The sequence below is a fragment of the Delphinapterus leucas genome, chromosome 2 (assembly GCF_059928025.1).
Source record: "Delphinapterus leucas isolate spDelLeu-1000000601 "Yukka" chromosome 2, BTC_Dleu_Yukka2, whole genome shotgun sequence".
NCBI lineage: Eukaryota > Metazoa > Chordata > Mammalia > Artiodactyla > Monodontidae > Delphinapterus > Delphinapterus leucas.
This window is the reverse complement of record NC_143130.1, coordinates 178,157,363-178,173,327: the sequence shown is the minus strand read 5'-3', so window position 1 is coordinate 178,173,327 and position 15,965 is coordinate 178,157,363. Positions and strand designations below refer to the sequence as shown.

General features: G+C 40.8%; 1 protein-coding gene across 10 annotated transcripts in view; it reads right to left on the bottom strand.

Moving 5' to 3' along the window:
• The window catches only part of PPP2R5C (protein phosphatase 2 regulatory subunit B'gamma), a 132,524-nt gene that overhangs the window by 38,525 nt on the left and 78,034 nt on the right, over window positions 1-15,965 (bottom strand). For 9 of the 10 annotated variants that reach the window (XM_022576071.3, XM_022576063.3, XM_022576064.3 and 6 more), the window contains one exon: window positions 14,000-14,199. The exons of the other annotated variant lie outside the window; for it this stretch is intronic. In XM_022576071.3, coding sequence (XP_022431779.1) covers window positions 14,000-14,199 — 200 coding nt within the window. The remainder of the gene's footprint in view (window positions 1-13,999; window positions 14,200-15,965) is intronic. 10 annotated transcript variants of the gene reach the window in all.

The following is a 15,965-nucleotide window of genomic DNA, read 5'->3' as shown; positions in this document are numbered from 1 at the left end:
GCCCATGGCACCGCCTGGCACAGAGCAAGCACTCGCACGAGAGGTGAGTGAAGCTGGGTCTCCTCCTCCACGAATCCACGTCGCCACTTTCTCTAAGGCAAGAGCTGCTTTCAAAGAATGCAGCTTTACCTCCAAAGAGATGCCCGAAGAAAAGAACTACAAGCTAAACTCTTACTTTGAACAGCTTGCTATTTTTACAATCTCTAAAATATGCTCTCAATCAAAGTTAAAGATATAGAAATAAATACCTACAAATCTTTGTAGAATACTTAATAAAGGAAATTTACTCTCAAGTTTTCAACAGTGGACTTTTAAATTTTATGACCATTTCACAACTAAGTGTATAATAGCATCTTCTTCAAATGAAAATATGCTAGTCATTTATAATTATGCATAGGAGTTTATTTTTTATTTTTATTTTTGAGTTTAAGAATAGAAAATTTACCTACAAAAGATAACCACTCATCTGTAATACTTGTAATTCAGTTGGTGTTATTTAAACACAACATTGGAGCTGGAAGTTTTTCGTAAGTTGTTTACTCTGGTCCAAAGGTGAGTTTTACATAAGGCTTCTGAATGACGTATTCCCTAATATCTTGTTATGAAAAACCTCAATGCAAAACAGTTGAATTTTACAGTGACTAACGATATAGCCACCAACTAGACTCTACCATCAACGTTCTTCCCTGGTGGTCCGGTGGTTAAGACTCTGCGCTCCCAATGCAGGGAGCCCGGGTTAGATCCCTGGTCAGGGAATTAGATCCTGCATGCCGCAACTAAAGGATACCACATGCTGCAACTAAGACCTGGCACAGCCAAATAAATAAATAAATATAAAAAATCAAATAAAATTTAAAAAACAAAACAAAAAACTACACATTCTGCATTCTACATGATAGAAATGAACTGAAAAGGGAAGGGAAGCTTCAGAGCTAAAGTACTTATTTCCTAGTCATATATGTAGACCCAACTGTTTTCTTGCTGTGTGCCCCCCACCACTGACTAGATGCATACAGTTACAAAATTATAAATTATGCAAATAACCTTCGGTTAGTATGTTTTTTAGAATCGTTGTTGGATCACCTGTGTGGATGGAATTAAGTACTGATCGAGTATCTATTATAAATGAAGCAGAGACTTATACTTCTGGATAAGACAGAGTAACAGGAATGGGATTTGCCCTACTTCCCGAAACAACCAAAAAACCCAAGGAAAAACACATGGAATTCTGGTTTGCAGGACAGAGAGAGATTTCTGAGAGATGGGAAACAAATGTCCCGCTTTCTCCTTTGATAGAATTTCCAAGTTGCAGCACAGGGAGAAAGAACCCGGGTGAAGTCCAGCAGACACAGGTGGTTAGAATCTGCAAGGCGAAGTCCCAGAGAGAAGAGAGCTGCACAGAGAGAACTCCAGAGATTGCAGAGGTCCTCCTGAACCATTCAGAAGTGGACCGAACAGCCCACTGGGGTGAGAAAACTACTGGAGGCTGCAAAAAGAACCACCTGAAAAGACCAGAGAGACCCAGTATTCACCCAGGGCCGGAGCAGTTCCTGTTCCCATCAACCAGACTGGAAAAATCCGTTAATTCACAGAGGGCTGGGCTCATAATCAGAAGGGTCTTGTCTCAGTCGTGGGGGATAATTAGCCATAGAGTGATTATTGACTATCGTCCTTCCTAACACATCTTAAAAGCAAGAACCAAAAGGATCAAACTGTTTGCAAGTAACTGCATCCCAAACAAATCCCCAGATATTACTAGAAACATATCAGTACGCAGTACTCGTCAAGGCAAAACCCACATGGTCAGACGTCCAATAAAAAATGACCAGACACGCAAAGCAGCATGAAAAATGTCATTTATAACAAGAAGGAAAACCGATCAACTGAACTGACCTGGAATTGACACAATGGTAGAATTAACAGATAAGGCTAAGATAGTATTCTATGTGTTCAAAAAGTTAGGCGGAGACATGAAGATATGGAAAAGACATAAACTACATGAGATGAAGACTACAATGTGAGAAGAAAAATTTACGGAGGGAAATTAACAAAAGCTGAGACATTGCAGAAAAGGTTACTGAACTTGAAGACAGCAAAGGGAATCACCAAATGAAACACACAAAGAAAAAAAAGACTTTAGAAAAAAAGAGCATAAGTCAGCTGTGGAACAACTCTATGAGGCCTAGCACACCTTTCACTGGAGCCTCTAAAGGACAAGGTGTGGGAGACAGAAAAAAATATCTGAAGAGATAAGGGCCAAATACTTTCCTAAATTCCATAAAAACTATAAACGAACTCCAAAGACAAGAAAAAGAAGGAAACTACACCAAGGCACATCATAATCAAGTTGCTTGCTTAAAAAGAACAACAGAAAAAATCTTTAAAAGTAGCCAGAGGAGAAAAAGATACACTATGTCCAGAGGAACAGAGATAGGAATGGCAGCAGATTTCTTACCAGAAACAGTGCAAGCGAGAAGACAGTGGAGCAAAATTTTTAAAGGATTAAACTTTGACCTCTTGTTCTATACCCACCAGAGGTATTGTGGGTTCAGCTCCAGACCACTGCAATAAAGTGAGTGTCAGAAAAAGTTAGTCACACAAAGTTTTTGATTTCCCAGTGCTTACAAAAGTTATATTTAAACTATACTGTAGTCTATTAAGTGTGCAGTAGCATTATGTCCCCCCCCAAAAAAAGTGCATACCCTAGTTAAAAAAATACTTTATTGTTAAAAAATGCTAACCATTATCTGAGCCTTCAGAGAGTCAATCTTTTTGCTGTTGGAGGGTTTGAAATATTTTGAGAATTACCAAAATGTGATGCAGAGACAGGAAGTGAGCAAATGATTTTGGAAAAACAGTGCCAATAGACTGGCTTGATGCAGGGTTGCCACAAACCTTCAATTTGTGAAAAACACAAAATGTGCGAAGTGCAATAAAATGAAGCATAATAAAATGACGTATGCCTGCATATCTTTCAAAGTCAAAGGCAATCCATCGACAGATGAATGGATAAAGGTGAGCACATATATACAATGGAATATTACTCAGCCATAAAAAGAAACGAAATTGAGTTATTTGTAGTGAGGTGGATGGACCTAGAGTCTGTCATACAGAGTGAAGTAAGTCAGAAAGAGAAAAACAAATACTGTACGCTAACGCATATATATGGAATAAAAAAAAAAAGTGGTACTGATGAACCTAGTTGCAGGGCAGGAATAAACAGGTAGACATAGAGAATGGACTTGAGGACATGGTGGGGGGAGGGGGAAGCTGGGACGAAGTAAGAGTAGCATCGACATATACACACTACCGAATGTAAAATAGGTGGCTGGTGGGAAGCAGCCACATAGCACAGGGAGATCGGCTGGGTGTTTTGTGATGAACTAGAGGGGTGGGATAGGGAGGGTGGGAGGGAGGCTCAAGAGGGAGGGGATATGGGGACATGTGTATGCATATGGCTGATTCAGTTGTGCAAGAAAAACTAGCACAGCATTGTGAAACAATTATACGCCAATAAAGATCTGTTAAAAAAAAATCAAAGGCAAAAGAAAGACTTTTTCAGATGAACAAATGCTAAAAGAATGAATCACCGGTAGATCTGTGCTACAAGAGAAATTAAAGAAAGTCCTTCAAGCAGAAGGAAACTGATATCAGATGGATACCAGAATGAAGAACACTGAAAATGATAACTATCTGGTTAAGTATAAAAGAGTTTTAAAAAATTATTTAAATCTCTTTAAAATAGAACTGTTTTCTAAAAATAATATATGGTGGGGTTTATAACATACGAAGAAGTAAAATGACAATAGCAGGAAGACTCGCGGAGAAGAAATAGAAGTACACTGCTGTAAACTGATATTTACATGGTGTATTGTCACTTGAAGGCTGACTGTGACAAGTTAAAGATGCATTCTAGAAAAGCTAAATAATTGAGATCAAACAATAAAGAGTGATAGTTAAAAAGCCAACAAAAGAAACTGTAATCATAAAAGTATTCAATTGATCCAAAAGAAAACAGAAAAAGAGGAAAAGGGAACAAAAAAAAGATGGGATAAACAGAGAAAAAATACAGCAAGATGGTAGATTTAAACCCAACATCAGTACTTAACAATGCAAGTTAATGGTTTGAGTACCTCAACCAAAAGGCAGAGATTGTTTGGTTAAGGAGCAAGACTCGGGCTTCCCTGGTGGCGCAGTGGTTGAGAGTCCGCCTGCCGATGCAGGGGACACGGGTTCGTGAGCCATGGCTGCTGAGCCTGCGCGTCCGGAGCCTGTGCTCCGCAACGGGAGAGGCCACAACAGTGAGAGGCCCGCGTACCGCAAAAAAAAAAAAAAAAAAAAAAAAAAAAGGAGCAAGACTCAACTATATGCTGTCTACAATAAGCCCACTTTAAATATAAAGATACGAATTGGTCAAAAATAAAAGGAAGGAAAAATATACACATTAACACTAGTCAAGAGAGCGCTGGAGTGGCTATATTAATAACATACAAAGTAGGTTTTGGAGAAAATATTACCAATGATAAAAGGATCATTTTATAGTTATAAAGGAGTCAATTCAACTAATAATACTAATATTTATGCACTGAATAATATGAAGCACCTTATACAACTGCAAGAAACAATTAGAGATAGAAAATAAAAAACCCCAATTACAATAGCACCCAAAAATAAAATACTTATGAGTCTAAAAAAATACCGAGGGATCTACATGCTGAAAACTATGAGCAAAGATGATCAAAATGGGGATATATACTGTGTTCACGGATTGAAAGGTTCAATATTGTTAAGACAGAAATTCTCTCCAAATGTACATATTCAATACAATTCCAATTAAAACCCCTGAAGGATATTTTGTAGATAACGACAAGCTGATTCTAAAATTTATTTGGAAAGATAAAATAACTAGAAAAGCCAAACAATTTGAAAAAGAATAAAAAGGTTGGAACATTCATACTACTTGATCTCAACATTTACTACAAAGTGACAATAATGAAGACGGTATGGCATAAGCAAGAGGATCCCTAGATCAATGGAACAGAATACAGAGTCCAGAAGTAGACTCACGAATATGGTGAATTAATTTTTGATTAAGGTGGAAAGGCAATTCAATGGAGTATGGTTAGTCTTTTCAACAAATGGTTTTCCACAAATACTTGGACATCCATAGGCCAAGAAATGAAACTGACAAAATGGGTCATACATTTAAATGTAAAACTAGAAAATCTTGAGGAGAAAATTTTTTTGAGTTTGGGCTAGGCAAAGACTTCTTATATATGACACCAAAAGCACTAGCCACGAAGGAAACAAATCAAAAATTAGACTTCATCTAAATGAAAAACTCTGTAAAAGACACCGTTAAAATAAAAAGGCACAAACTGAAATATTTGCAAATCACTTATCTGTCAAAGCATTTGTATCCAGAATATGTAAACAAGTCTCAAACTCAATAAGAAAACAACCCAATTAAAAAACAGGCCAATGATCTGAACAGACACTTCCCCAAGGAAGATACACAAACGAACACAGGAAAAGATGCTCGGCATAATTAATCATCAAGGAAATGCAAGTTAAAGTCAAAATGAGATAAAAGGACTGAAGACACCAAACGTTGACAAGGACTGGAGCAACTAGAACTATCGCGCGGGGCTGGCGGGCTGGAGCAACTAGAACTATCGCGCGTGGCTGGCGGGAGTGCAAACATGGCTCATCTACTTTGGAAAACAGTCTGGCAGTTTCTTAGAAAGTTAAATGAATACTTAATCATACGACCCAGCAACCCCACGCCTATGTGCTCACCCAAGTTAAAAAAAAAACACCTATGTCCAAAACTTGTACATGAATATTTATAGCAGCGTTATTGCTAAAAACTGGAAACAATTCAAATATTCCTCAACTGGGGAGTGGACAAATCATGATACCTCTATATAATGAGATACTACTGAGAAAAAGGAACAAACCACTAATATACATCAACAACATGGAGGAATATCAAACAGATTATGCTAAGTTAAAGAAGCTAGACTCAAAAGGCTACATACTCTCTGAGTCCATTTATATGACATTCTGGAAGAGGCAAAATGACAGAGCTAGAGGACGGATTAGTGGTAGCCAGAGATAATGGATAAGGGGAAGGTCTGAGTTCAAAGGAGTAGCATGAAGAACTTTTCTGGAGGGTAATAAAACTGTTTTATATCGACTGAGGCGGCGGTGGTTACATGACTACACGTATTTATCAAATCTCAAGAGAACTCCTCACTAAAAGCGTAATCTTGCCGAATGTAAATTTAAAAATAATTTAAAATGTTACAGAAAGATAGTAAATATTTTCTAGGCTCTAAGTTCTCAAATCTTCTTGATTCACAATGCCCTTAATATCTTAGTAATTTCTTCACTGCGCCCCTAGACCAAAAGAAATACCTATCAATTTAGGAGCTTAAAAAACCCCAGCTTTACATTTACATACATCTGTGAAACCATTATACAATCAAGACGATAAATATACCCATCATCCCCAAAAGTTTCTTAGTAACATTTTTTTTTTTTTTTTTTTTTAGGCCGCACCGTGTAGCATACGGGATCTTAGTTCCCCAACCAGAGATTGAACCTGTGCCCCCTGCATTGGGAGCGTGCAGTCTTAACCACTGGACCACCGGGGAAGATCGCTTACTAGCCTTTTGGAAAAAAAAGTACGTATAAATTAAGTTGGTTGCGGTTGGAGGTGGGGGTGGGTTTAGGTAGAATTGGCGAGGGGTGGAGTACGGAAAAAGATTAACTTCTTTTTCTCTTTTTATATTTATTTCACTTATTTAAAATAAGCACACATTTAATAAAAACATCAAACAAAACAAAGGGTAATTCTCTCAAAATAAGAACAAATCTCCAAGAAATGGCTCACTGGGTATCTGAAGTAGAAAAATCATTCGCTGGATTTGAAAAAGCACTTTATGCCTTAATCTCCCCTTAGCTCAGCGACGAGGGCAGTGCTTCTTTACCCCACGTTACTGTGACTTTGGCCAAACGAAAACAACAGGGCAAAAAGAGGAACGCGTGATTTACATCATTACCTGAAAGAGATCTGTGGACTATCGGAAGCTTCACTGGCTAATATGCTACCTCCTTTAATTCAAAACATTCTTTCCTCTCTCATTTCCAAACTATCTTCACCCTTACAACAAGTAATACTTTCCAGAACACACTGTAAATATCAGGTATAAAAACAGTAGAAGGAGACTGTCCAACATCAACCCTTAAATGAAACACGAGACAATCATCCTGGGGATCTGGGCATGATACCTCCCACAAGGACCCAAGAAAAACTCCTCTGACCTTAACAGAAAATGTTGACTTGAACCCTAAGCATGAAAGAAAACTTGTAAGGTACTATTTAGTCATTTACAAGCAGTACGGATTAAAATACCGCGATGAAACTCATTTTCCCTGGAAACCCAACTTGAGTCCTGATAAGGACAGTACTGCTATTACACTATACACGACAAGGTTTTTTGTTTTTTTTTTTTTAAAGAAAAACGCATTTATTGATTTTTGATAATGGCAAATGTGATACATGATCATCATGAAAATTTTTTTAAATTATAAAAATTTACTCATAAAAGGGGAAAATCCACATAATCACACTATCTAAAGGCACCTACTATTAACAGTTTGCTCTCTATTCCTCTAGAACACAGTCTCCCGGAAAGGTAAGGGTAGACTGTGTAAGGGCACACTCTGCATCTTTTTTTTTTTTAATTGATTAATTAATTTTTGGCTGCATTGGGTCTTCATTGCTGCACGCGGGCTTTCTCTAGTTGTGGCGAGCAGGGGCTACTCTTTGTTGCGGTGCACGGGCTTCTCACTGCGGTGGTTTCTCTTGTTGTGGAGCACAGGCTCTAGGTGCGCGGGCTTCAGTAGTTGTGGCACGTGGGCTCCAGTAGCTGTGGCTCGCGGGCTCTAGCACGCAGGCTCAGTAGTTGTGGCGCACGGGCTTAGTTGCTCCACGGCATGTGGGATCTTCCTGGACCAGGGCTCGAACCCGTGTCCTTGCATTGTCAGGCGGATTCTTAACCACTGCACCACCAGGGAAGCCCCACACCCCACATCTTATTCACTGACTTCTACAGAGTAATCCAGCACCAAAGATGTGGGTAATTCTAGAGAGGTCCATCTTGACGTGAAGCACTTTTGAGCCATCCACTTCATTCAACCATTGATCTAACCGATTCCTTTTCTGACCTGCAGGTGGTTTCATCTGTGACTAAGACTAGTCTTAGTGCCCTTGTCCAGGCAGGAGACTCCAGAGTGAGCATTACTGAGCCTCTGACATCCCAAATCTTTCTCTCTGGAAACTGACAGCCCAGGGGGAGTTAAGAGTTGTCACAGGTAGTATGTGAGGGCTTAACCTCAGGGGGCAAGGCAAGGAGGCCATTCAGAATGACCCGGAGAACACGTGTAAACAAAGTGCTGCGACCCAGGAAACGCCATTTCTGACCTGCTCCCAGGTGGCGCTGGTGCTGCGGCCTTGGAGCAGCGCTCTTTGAGAAGAGTGGTTCTCACACTTTTTGGTCTCAGGACCCCTTTACACTCCTAAAAATGATTGAGGATCCCAAAGAACTTTTGTTTATGAAAGTTTTATCTATGGATATTGACTGCAGTAGAAATTAAAGCAGAGAAATTTAAAAAATATTCATTCATTAAAAAATAGCAAACCCATTATGTCAGTATAAATATAAATTTATAAAAAATAAATTTTTCATAACATTTGCTATTTCATAAAACAACTCATATTAAATAAAAGTATTTCCCAAAACAAATTCAGTGAGAAGAGTGGCACTGTTTCACATTTTTGCAAATCTCTTTACTGTCTGGTTTAATAAAAAACAGCTGGATTCTTACATCTGCTTCTATGTTCAGAATGTTAATTTGGTTGAAATATAGGAAGAGAAATCTGTCTCCAGCAGATATGTAGTTGGAAAAGGGAGGGGTATTTAATAGCCCTTTTAGATAATTGTGGACTTCTTTGATACTACACCAAAACTTGGTAAGTGGTAGTTTACTAAAGGTTAGCTATTCTGTGGAATCGTAAATCTTATCAATGAGGGGGTCTCTAATTCACGAAAATCCACTGGTGTGTCTTGCATTTTGAACGGCTCTCTGGCCGATGAATGGTTTTGGTCAGTTAGAAAATACTGGCCTCACTGAATTATGTGTATTCATATATTTTAAATATATCGCCTATCGGACTGGACCGCTATGCTTTTTAAAAGCAGAGTTACTGAGAGATAATTCGCATATAACACAATCCACCCCTTTAAAGTGCACAATTCAATTGTTTTTAGTATACCCACAGGACTGTGCAGGCATCACCATGCCTCATTCCTTCTGTCGTGTGCATTAAAGATCTAACTCATTCATAACGACACCGATCTCAGCAGGACAGCTTGCAGCACCCGGAAGCTGAAGCTTGCACTGGTGGATACAAATCTTTCAAAATCCAAAATTTTGCCTGAAAGCTCAAATTTTATCCTTGGCAACAAACACTGTCAATTATTTTCCTTAAAGTGACATTCTTATTTTATCTTGTGAGAGAATGCTCCCTAAATATCCAAGTCTGAATAACCTGTTTGTCAGTCAATCTTCAAGTAAACATGGTGCTCTGTGAAAAAAGCGGCTACACTATTAGCTTGATTTTGCTATCAGTGTTTTCACTATGAGAAAAACGCCAATGCCTGAAAAACAGATTAGTCAACTGAAAAAAAACAAAAACAGATGGCTGACTATATTTTAAAAATGAGTGAAATTAAGAGATAATGGAGTTTACGTAATTTAGGCCTGAGAATTTAGATGCCAGGAGTTTTCCTTCCTCAGTAATTCTCCTTTTCATCCTCATCTCCCTGAACCTAAGTTTTTGAAGTCTGGAAAATAAAAGTCAGGCTAGAGGATCTATCAGGTTCCGTTAATTTCTAGGACTACAGTCTGTGATGTATAAAAATACACAGCACACATGAAAAGATGCTGAACATCATTAGCCAAGAGGGAAACGTAAATCAAAACCACAGTGAGATCCTACCTCACACCTACTAGGATGGCTACCATCAAAAAGACAGATAGTAACAGGTATTGAAAATGCGGAGAAACTGGAACCCTTATACCCTGCTGGTGGGAATAAATGGTGCAGCCACTTTGCAAAGCAGTCTGGCAGCTCTCCAAAACGCTAAACACATAGTGTTAACACGTCACCAGCAATTCCACTCCTAGGTAAACACTCAAGAGAAATGAAAACATATATGCACAAAAATCTTGTACATGAACGGTCACAGTAGCATTATTCATAACTGTTAAGTAGCAGAAATAACCAAAATGTCCATCCATGGATGAATAGATAAATAAAACGTGGTATATATTCATATAATGGAACATTATTTATTTATTATTTTTAAAATTTATTTATTTATTTATGGCTGCGTTGGGTCTTTGTTGCTGCGCGCAGGCTTTCTCTAGTTGCGGCGAGCGGGGGCTACTCTTCGCTGTGGTGCGCGGGCTTCTCGTTGCGGTGGCTTCTCTTGTTGTGGAGCACGGGGTCTAGGCGCGCGGGCTGCAGTAGTTGTGGCACACGGGCTCAGTAGTTGTCGTTCATGGGCTCTAGGGCGCAGGCTCAGTAGTTGTGGCGCACGGGCTTAGTTGCTCTGTGGCATGTGGGATCTTCCTGGACCAGGGATCGAACCCATGTCCCCTGCATTGGCAGGCGGATTCTTAACCACTGTGCCACCAGGAAAGTCCCTGGAATATTATTTATCAATAAAAAGAAGTTCTGACACACGCTACAACATGGATGAAACTTGAAAACATTACGCTAAATGAAAGAAGGCCACATAGTGTATAATGCCATTTCTAAGAAAGATCCAGGTTAGGCAAATCTATAGAGACATAAAGTAGATGAGTAGTTACCAGGGGTGGGGAGTGGGGAGTGAGGGAGGAATGGCAGTAATGGTTAATGGGTATGGGATTTCTTTCAGCGGGATGAAAATGTTACAAAATTAGATGTGATGATGCCTACACAGTCCTGTGAATACACTGAAGACAACTGACTTGTACATTTTAAAGGGGTAGATTGTATATGTGAATTACCTCCCAACAACTCCGTTAAAAAACACACAGCAGCCCAGTCTAATAGGCAACATATTTAAAAGAAGTAAGCATAAGAAGTATAACATCTATAGAGCTTTGGATTCTTCACAGTAAGTGGGCATTAATGTCTTTAAAAATACTACGACAGGGACTTTCCTGGTGGTCGAGTGGTTAAGACTCCACATTTCCACTGCAGGGGGCACGGGTTCGATCCCTGGTTGGGGAGCTAAGATCGTGCATGCCGCATGACGCGGCTGAAAAAACCAAAACAAAACGAAACAAGAAACAACTATGACAAAACAAAAATACACACACACACACACACCAGGCAATCCTTCAAGCAAGTTGGCTGAGTGCCACTTCAGTGGTACGCACACCAGGGGCGTCCAAAGGGAACTACAAAGGGGCCCCCATTTTTTCCACCTGCCCTGCTGGGTCCAGGCACTGCTTGGGGTGGAGGCTTTCTGTTGGCTGCTTGAAATCTGCACCCACTCGCTACTTCTGAGAGGGTTAGAAACCACTGCCAAGTACCATCCCCACCACACGCCTTCTTCTTCATCATATATCTGTCATCAATGCCTTCTGTCTTTATAGAAAACAAAACAACAATAGCAAACAAAACACAAATCCTCTCTGCCCCACACCACTCATTCAAGCTCGAGGTAAGGGAACGGCTGTGCTCTCTCCTGCCCTCGCTCCAGTCAGAGGACAGAATGGACTGTCTGTCCCCTGTTCTCTCAAGTGACGCGGAAAAGCGCCTCTTGTGCACATATCTTCATGGGACAGTGTAACTCATCTTGTACCAGATTTCTCTCTGCACCTTCTTCCCGCCTCATGGGCAGTCCTGTAACTCTACCTACGTCCCCCGTTTCACCTTCTTCACTGCCTTACCTTAACCTAAAATGACACATTACTGGTCAGAGCCTTGGGAGGGCAGAAGCCTTGGTCACCACTCTACTTCCTCATCTGAAAAAGTGCTCAGTGGATGCTCGGGAAGTGTCTGCTATGTGCTTTAGGAGCAAAATAAAGTGGCCAATACTCTGAAGATGGCTTGAATTTCCGGGTGGGGAACAAAGCTAAGACAGCAGGAGGAGAACCTGGCTATTAGGACATGGTTTTAACAGGGAGACGAGAAGTAATGATTATTTAATCTAAAAAAAGTCTCAAGGGCTTCCGGTCTCCTAGGTGGTTCTGGTAATGCGCACCGCCTCTGTGAAACGCACGGGAGAGACTGATTCAAGCAGGCAGGCCCGACGTGGTGCAAGGGCAGGCCTCTGACCCCAACCCGCCAAGCCTCGCCTCACTGGGCTCCGCAGACGCCTCCCTCCTGGGTTAAGAGTGGGACTCAGGGACTGCAGGCAGCCGAGGCTCTGTCGAAACTGAAAAACCTTCCATACGTGTCATTTAATATAGAATAAACTTACGTGTTTATAAATTTAATAGATGACATATTAGTACATGTAATTCAAAAAGAGAATGAATTTAATATATAATAAAGCAGCATTTAAAATCGACGGAGAAAATGGAACGTCCAACACACAATGTAGGGACTAATGATTTTTCAATCATTTTATAAGACAAAGTTATATCCCTACCCTGAGCCATTAAAAAAAAAAAGTTCCAGGAGGATTACAAAATGCACTGTGAACAACAGAATTATGAGAGTGTTAGGAGAAAGTATTAGAGATTTTTCTTTGTGATTCTGGGGTTTGGGAGGCCTTCCAGAGTAATTGAGAGTTGAAACTGAGAGGAAAAGAAAGACATTCCGCAATTTTCCTTAGTCTCAATGGGTGAGGTTTTTGAGGATTTACTGCTCAGTATATGCTTGTGACGGTTCTTCTGGTGGGAGTCTGGTGGAGGAACCCAAACGGCTCTCACAGTCCTAGGCTGACTACATGCTGGTAAATTCTGAACTGTAAGAGTTAACAGTAATAAATTAATCAGGTTGATCTCAACTTTGGATACAACAGATTGTGAATGCAAGAAGAACACGACTTTCTTTTTCCAAAGCAAACATACTAACGTAAGAAAGAAACATATTTTAGGTCAAGGAGTCTAGTCAATTTTGAAATATATAGCTTTGGGGAAAAAATCAGAAACTTAAGGAGTTCAATGGAAATCAGCATTTAAAGTTTTATGTTAAGCCACGAGGATTCCCTAGTAACTGGGGAGTGCTATTTCAAAAGCAGACAAAACACCAACAATTCAAAAAAGCTCAAGAGAAAACTGGAGTTCAGTGTCAAACGTAAGAGTTTTAGTAACGGTATCACATGAAATGTTTCCAGGCGGTAGTGACTGAGGTCACAATGGGACCTGCAAAGGACCTGGGAACAGGAGACTGAGATTTTGGGGCTGAATGAAACCAACGATGAACTAACTGCAGGATGACAAGAGCTGGGTGCATCTCAGCCCATCAGGGTGGACTGTCCTGACACCAGCTTGGTCCCACCACTCTCTTAACTCCTCCCCATCATTAGAATTTTCCTGTACATGTATGGACAACATGCTTACTTCTAAATTATATATGGGCACTATTACATTAATGTTATATATCTTAAAAAAAAATTTAAAGAGGGTAAGGCAGTAAGTACAAATGAAAGTTCTAACATTTCTACCCCACAGGGTAGTTGTGAGGATTAAATGAGTTAACACATGTAGGGCACTTTTGTCCCTAGAAGGTCCCTCACTGTAATCCAGGACCTATTACAAAGATTTTCATTCTTCGAGGTACAAGTACAAATTTTTGAACAGCAGGATTTTTTCGTGGCAAGTGTCATGTTAGGCTCAAATGTCTTATAGCACAGTCTAAGAATATCAGAGTCCTGTTTGTAACTCAGGTTTGGGACACGCTGGTTAAACCGTAATCACTTACCATATGGACTACTTCTGGGTAAATAGGCTCTGTGATCACATTCCGATTATGGGTGATATATTCTACCATTTCACTTAAAGCAGCTCGTTTTACTTCCTTCCACTTTAGGTCACTTAGTGGATCGGAAACAAAGTCAAAGAGGACACAACACTGACGTAACTTCTGGATAAAAAGCTTCTCTTGATCAGCAGGAGGAACATCTGAAAAGGAGAAAGCAAAGTATATTGACTGCAAAAATGCTTAACCCAGACTTACTGTGAAATACTTTTAAGCTTTCTACTATTTTTATTTCGAATTAATAGAGATTCAAGAAACAAGAGATGGGGCTTCCCTGGTGGCGCAGTGGTTGAGAGTCCACCTGCCGATGCAGGGGACACGGGATCGTGCCCCGGTCCGGGAAGATCCCACATGCCGCGGAGCGGCTGGGCCCGTGAGCCATGGCCGCTGAGCCTGCGCGTCCGGAGCCTGTGCTCCGCAACGGGAGAGGCCACAACAGTGAGAGGCCTGCGTACAGCCAAAAAAAAAAAAAAAAAGAAACAAGAGATGGGGTAGGGGTGAATAAAGGTTAAACATTCCTTAAAGAAAATGAAAGGAAAAAAAACAGCTAGTCACTGCTCAGATCATATGCTTCGTATGATAAAGTTTCTATACTTTTTAACTCTCTGAAGCCATGTCCAGAGTCACTGTTCAAAATAAATTCCTTCCAAATGCATTCATTCAACAAACATAACCTAGCACCAATGATCACATGCTGGCACTGTGCTGGGCAGTGGAACAAGAGGCAAAAAACACAGCCCTGGTGTGGGATGAGGGGCACGGACACCCACACCGCGTGACAGCTGCACACAATAGGTACAGGCAAGGTAAGAAAAGGTCACAGGAAGGATGCTCCCTCAGGTCTGCTGTTGCTCTGAACTTCCAGGGGAAGGGCACGGTGGCCGTCCATCGGCCAGCTGGCAAACAGCAAGTGGCATCAGTGTGGAGCTTGCCCAAACGAGCTGTCACACACACGCTGTGAGGGTCTCCACCCTGGTGCCCCACACAAAGCACATCTCCTCCTCAATGTGGGCTACGGTCAATGCACATTACACATGATGTCAACAATGTAGAAAGAGCGCAAATGATAATATTACTGAGGGAGTGCTTACCAGGGCCAGGTGCCATATTAAAAGCTTTATACATATTTACAAAATGTAATCTTTGCAATGACATAACAGAGACGAGATACAGGCATAGAGGGTCAGTGCAGGGCTGGAAAGTGATGGAGCTCTGTGTGACTTTCTAGAATTCTGGGAGGTCTGGAAAACTCCAATCTGCCAGTGTGAGCTTGACAGCTTTTTTCAGTGAAAATGAGATCAGTGGTGGTATTAACGAATAGGGTTTATAGACACATCGACTGAAATGTGTCCAGGATCTGCAAAATGGCTCCGAAGATCTGCATGACTCAGTGAACCAGTATTTTCCACGTGATCAATAAATGGTGTTACAGTAACAGTCAAGGGCAAAAGAGCCATTCAAAGGGCAAGAGAGTCCACTGTTTTTTGTTTCTTAAAATTTATTTATTTATTTATGGCTGTGTTTTGGGTCTTTGTTGCTGCGCGTGGGCTTTATCTAGTTGCAGTGAGCGGGGGCTACCCTTCGTTGTAGTGCACGGGCCTCTCACTGTGGTGGCCTCTCCTGTTGCAGAGCACAGGCTCCAGACGCACAGGCTCAGTAGCTGTGGCTCACGGGCCTAGTTGCTCCGCGGCATGTGGGATCTTCCTGGACCAGGGCTTGAACCCGTGTCCCCTGCATTGGCAGGCGGATTCTTAACCACTGCGCCACCAGGGAAGTCCCAGTCCACTGGGTTTTAATGTAATAAAGTGTATAGAGAGTTTATTAACATGGTTTCAGATTCCACATTGCAGATTTGTTCAAGAAACTTCTCGTTTGTTAAGTTTTGGTGTAGTAACAAAGAAAATGTCTA